Genomic DNA, 5363 nt, shown 5'->3' on the forward strand with positions numbered 1-5363 from the left:
TTTAACTAGTATTAAAAATGTTGGCACAAGCTTTGCATGAAGTGGATGGAAAGGGAAGAAGGTAGTAGCATAAAATGCTCTACTTTCTTTATATTAATACATTTCGTATTTTATAGACTGATGCTCAACTTTTCTTTTATTTAAAACAATGTAATGTCTAGTTCTTTCCAAATTGGTCCTTTTTTTAAGTATTTTTTTTATGTGTATGCATATCAAAGTAATTTTTGTTATGAAATCTAATAACCCTAATTCCCAATAATACAAACTCATAGGCAAACTCATAAAAGAAAGTATTTGAAAATGAAGGCTAACTGATTGGGGGTGAGTTAGTCGGGGCGAGCTGTTTGCATGGGAGAGAGATAAAAACTAACAAACAGTAGATATGGAATATATTCCATCACGAATAATACATGTTGGAATAATTACTATTACAATTAATTTAAAATTCATATTTTTTCAAAATTAATTAATTAAATTAAACACCAATGTTTTCTAGTTAAGTAAAAGGGAAAAAAAATCGGCTTGCTGAAATCCATTGATAACTAAACTAACAAACTAGAGTCGGGCACGATATATCCCACAAGACTGGCTGGCTGACAGGCAGGCAGTCAGGCACGCAGGAAACAATCAAAACCATCCATCCTCTCTCTTCCTTTCTCCCTCTTTCACTATCATTACCACCCATTTTTTAACCCATTTCTTCCCTTTCAAAGGTTTGTATCTATTCCGCAATAATCAAACATATACCATGTTTCTTCTTTTCTTCTTATACTAATTCATCTTGTTCCTGTTGATATCTAAAGGGATACTTTGAGACCAGAAAGGAGAACAACAATGAAGGTGTACGAGGAGAGTGGTTGCTTTGATCCTCACTCCCTCACAGATTGTCAGGAACTGATGGGGTTGCCAGGGGCCACCCCCACCAACTGTCACAACAGTTTGGAAGACACCCTCAATGTCTCTTCTTACAATCACCATCACCATGAGGATGCCTCCGCCGCCTTGGATATGGAACCCCACCAACACTACTTGCTTGATAATACTACCAACAATAATTCCCATATGATTCCCTATCTAACTCAGGACCTTCCTTATGATCAGTCCCATTGGGAAAGTTTCAATGTGGTGCCATCTTCTTCATCCCCAGAAGCTGCCGCCGCCGCCGCCGGTGCTTACACTCCTACACCTGACCTTCTCGGCCTTTTCCATTTACCTAGATGCTCTTTCCTCCCTAATCCCTCCATTTCCTTTGAAACCACACCTGGCTCCCCTTCTGTTGTGTACGACCCACTTTTCCATCTCAACCTGCCTCCTCAACCTCCTGTTTTCAGGGAGCTGCTGCAGTCTCTGCCGCATGGCTACACCGTTCCAGCTGATGACAAAGATGCCGCTGGGATTGGAGGACTTTATCATGATGGGGACAATGGCATAATTCAGTTCACCAGGGACATCTCTATGGCAGGCCGTGCCAAAGACAGGGATAAAGCTGGCAAAACCACCAAACACTTTGCCACTGAGAGGGAAAGGAGAGTCCATCTAAATGACAAGTACCAGGCTTTAAGGACCATGGTCCCTAGTCCCACCAAGGTACATAACCAACCACTTTATCCTTAAACAGCCTGTTTCTTTTACGATAATTGCACTACCAAAGTTTCATTCTTTTGGTGTTTGCTATTTTGCTTCTTTGGTGGTGGGGGAAACATAAATTTCATTGCCTATAACCAAGAATGATAGAGCATCCATAGTTGGAGATGCTATAGACTACATCAAGGAACTTCTTGGAACTGTTCGTGAGCTTCAATTACTGGTGGACAAAAAGAGATGCGGCCAAGACAGGAGCAAAAGGCTTAAGACTGAAGATGCTGCTAGTGCTGCTGATGCAGGGGATGTTGAGTTCAAGTCTTTAGGTGATCCAGACCAATGCTATAATACTTCCTTGAGGAGTTCTTGGCTTCAAAGGAAGTCCAAGGATTCTGAGGTTGATGTACGCATCGTTGATGATGAAGTTACCATCAAACTTGTTCAAAGAAAGAAGATCAACTGCTTGCTGTTTGTGTCCAGACTCCTTGATGAGCTTCAGTTGGACCTCCTACATGTTGCTGGTGGCAACATTGGTGACTATTACAGCTTTCTCTTCAACACCAAGGTAAACACCTCCCTTACACATACATATTGTTTTATCCAGCATATGTATGTTTGACAATTTTGAGTATATTTTTGTTGGAATGGTCATAATTCCATTGCTCCTGTCCGCGATGCAGATATACGAAGGCTCTTCGGTTTATGCTTGTGCCATAGCCAACAAGCTCATCGATGTCGTGGATAGACAGTATGCAGCTGCTCCACCAACTAGTAGTACTTCTCTCTAGTTTAGCAGTGATGGAAGGGGTTCCATGTTTTATGTTTCTGTTTCAATGGAAATGAACAACTTCAGTTGTTGAGTTATCAAGCATTTCTTTGAATAGTACTGTTAATCAAGGATTCCATGATGCTACTTTTTTCAAAGTATTGATATATAGATGCACTAGATATGGTTTTTTATTTCGGTAGTCTAACTGTTCATTATTGCTTTAGTTTTATACCACCAGCAGGGGTTAGAAATTAAGAGAAAGAAACAAAAACAATTTGACAAACTGTGATCCTCCATTGATTTTCCTGGTGATAGCAACCCACAGTTTTAGTGGTTAAAGAAAAAGGAGAAATTTCTATAGGAACAATATTCCAAAGTGAGGTATGTTTAATCATTACTGTTTTTATTCTGAATTGCTTTGAAATGCCAAAACAATCAATTCTTTCACTTTCAGTTGTGAAATGGATGTTGAGGAATGATGGGCCATATTTCTGAATTTGCTGAATGACTGTTTTTCACTTGACTTAGGTAGGTCTCTCTTCTCTTTAAGGATGTGAATGTTCCACTCATAATATACGTAATGTATGCATACATAATATTTTCTTAGGTACGTCTCTGAGGCCCTTCTTTTGCTTAATTTCGGATTATCAAACCACAAATACTCTGAGATGGGCTCATAGGATGGCCCCTGTTACATTCTTGGTATGGGTAGATGCAATTAGCCCATACACGAAACTGAATTCATTCATTCAATTGTTTACGTAGCATCTAGTGTTCCAAACCAACACAACAACTACGAATGGTGATAAGTAATATGATGTTTCTCGTCTTAAATTATATTATTTATATGTATATTTAATTTATTATTGATTTTGGTCATAACTTGAGTTACAGATTTTCGTGTTGGACCTATGATATATTGATTCGAAGAAAATTAAAAGATTTATCTGAAGTTGTTTCACAGAAGAAGACGTTTAAAAATGATCTGAAAGTTTAATGTGAAACTAACTGAAAAACCTAAAAAAAACTCTACTTTATTTTATTAAGGACACTTTTGTATTTTCTACATCATCTTATTTTGTTTTCTTTATTTTATGGTCTGAAAGTAAATAACCAAGTTACGTTGGTCAAATATACCAACAAAAAAGACAAATTTTATTATATTACCAACTGCGTCTCTAGTTACTGTTGGCGTCGTAATTGATAGGTAAAACTGTCATTAACAAATATAACTTAATTGTTACCTGATTAACTCATAATTTAGAGATGTCATGACACCAATTGAATTAAAATAAAACAAACAGCTAAATTTATATTAGTAAGATTATTTAGGTAATTTAACCTTTTAAAAAAAATAAAATTTCACACTCTAGATTTAAACTTTGGCACCTCAAGAGCCAACTGTCTCAACCTTTTCAACACAAATAAAATATAATTAACAAAGTATTTATTTATTATTCATAATATTACTCTTTTTCAAAAAAGTAATTGCTTAAATATTTTTATTCTTTTCACCCACACAACCGGAAAAATTTAAGTGGGTAGCAGAATTAAATTATAGGGGAGGTAAAATATAAATTTATTATTATATTAATTTGTAATTTTTTAAAGGATTTGTAAAGTAATTTTACAGTTTTTTGGGGTCAGGCTATTATGATTAGACACCAATTTTTTGTTTAAATTTCAGAAATACAGGGATTTAGTAATAATTTTTAACTTACACGAAATCACAATTTTCCTTAAGGATTGGATGCCGACAATATATTTTGTATATATGCAATACATACGTTTGCTTCAATCAATGATTTCTTGGTTTGCTTTCCTTCCCAAACTAACTAACTAAAAGCAATAGGTTAAAATAAGTCCCTACACTCTTGATAAATTTAAAATTTAATCTCTATTCTTTTACTTTTAGAAATTTTATCTCTCTATTTTTCAGATTTTAAAGGTCCAACTGTTAATAGTCTTAAAATTATTTTGTTAAATTTAGGTTCATTAAAACGTCATTTTTTAGTTACATTGTTACCAAGTGAGTATTTTTTTCTATTTAAAAAATGTCACAACAATAAATTTAACAAAAAACTTAATAGTGTTAACAATTAGACCTGAATTCTTGAAATTAGAAAAGCAAATAGACTAAATTCTTAAAAATAAAAGTAAAATAACTAAAATCCAAATTTATGAAGAATACAAGGACCTATGAGATATTTTAACCAAAGGAAAAAAAAAAGATTATAAGAAGCAAAACAGATAGAGAAATAAATAGTGGTCATTGGGTTCTTAATATTTGGAGCATTTCCGGTTAGTTAATAAGTTGTTGAGAAATTGATGAATGTGCAATTTCTTATTTAAAATAAAAATCCTTAAATTAATACATATGTATTGTAAAATGGATGTTTATATAACTTCCATAACCTTTAACAATTTTTTTTCTTCCAACTCCAGTAACCCTAAAAATTTATAGGGTATCTTAATTATATATTTGTAACTTATGGTGATTGAGGCTCTATAAATAGAGGTCATGTATAAGCTTTTTGATATCCCAAGGGAAAGTTGAATCATCATTTCATTTCTTTGTCTTTCTTTCTCTCTTAATATTTGTATTCTTCTTTTAGTTTTATAATACGTTATCAATACAATTTTATTCGAGAGTAATATATTCTTAGTTTGTGTAAAAATTTTGTTGGGATCCAAGTATTGAAATTTAACTATTTGGTTTAAGAATCATTAGAATCATGACTATTTGATATTTGTTTGGGAATGATCTCTTTCTCTTCATTACAAAGGATGCTTATAATCACTATTTCTCATCCATGGCAATGTAAGAAGTATAATCAACTTTTTTTGAAATTTGATTTGATTTCTATTAAAAATTTTAATTTATATAATTCTCTATTCGTATCTCTGTGAATTTATAAAACCTTTCACACATTTAGTTATTGGGATTTTTATGTGCAGATAAATAATTTTTTTATTTTTTTGGTTCATTTTTAATAAAAATTGATTGGTTTAA

At 33.3% G+C, this 5363-nt stretch overlaps 1 protein-coding gene across 1 annotated transcript; it reads left to right on the top strand.

Annotated features, from left to right (window-relative positions):
• The first annotated feature begins 541 nt into the window (after positions 1 to 541).
• Positions 542 to 2541, top strand: LOC107900568 (transcription factor bHLH91). The gene is made up of 4 exons (XM_016826213.2): positions 542 to 713; positions 804 to 1587; positions 1727 to 2146; positions 2262 to 2541. The coding sequence occupies exons 2-4, from the start codon at positions 835 to 837 to the stop codon at positions 2367 to 2369; spliced, it is 1281 nt and encodes a 426-aa protein (XP_016681702.2). The 5' UTR covers positions 542 to 713; positions 804 to 834; the 3' UTR covers positions 2370 to 2541.
• The last annotated feature ends 2822 nt before the right edge of the window (positions 2542 to 5363 follow it).

Source organism: Gossypium hirsutum, chromosome D06, assembly GCF_007990345.1.
Source record: "Gossypium hirsutum isolate 1008001.06 chromosome D06, Gossypium_hirsutum_v2.1, whole genome shotgun sequence".
NCBI classification, from domain to species: Eukaryota; Viridiplantae; Streptophyta; class Magnoliopsida; order Malvales; family Malvaceae; genus Gossypium; species Gossypium hirsutum.

Coding starts and splice junctions, on each gene's coding strand:
- LOC107900568 (XM_016826213.2), top strand. CDS start 835: ATGAAGGTGTACGAGGAGAGTGGTTGCTTTGATCCTCACTCCCTCACA. Junction 1,588..1,726: donor TGGTCCCTAGTCCCACCAAG/GTACATAACCAA, acceptor CCTATAACCAAG/AATGATAGAGCATCCATAGT. Junction 2,147..2,261: donor GCTTTCTCTTCAACACCAAG/GTAAACACCTCC, acceptor TCCGCGATGCAG/ATATACGAAGGCTCTTCGGT.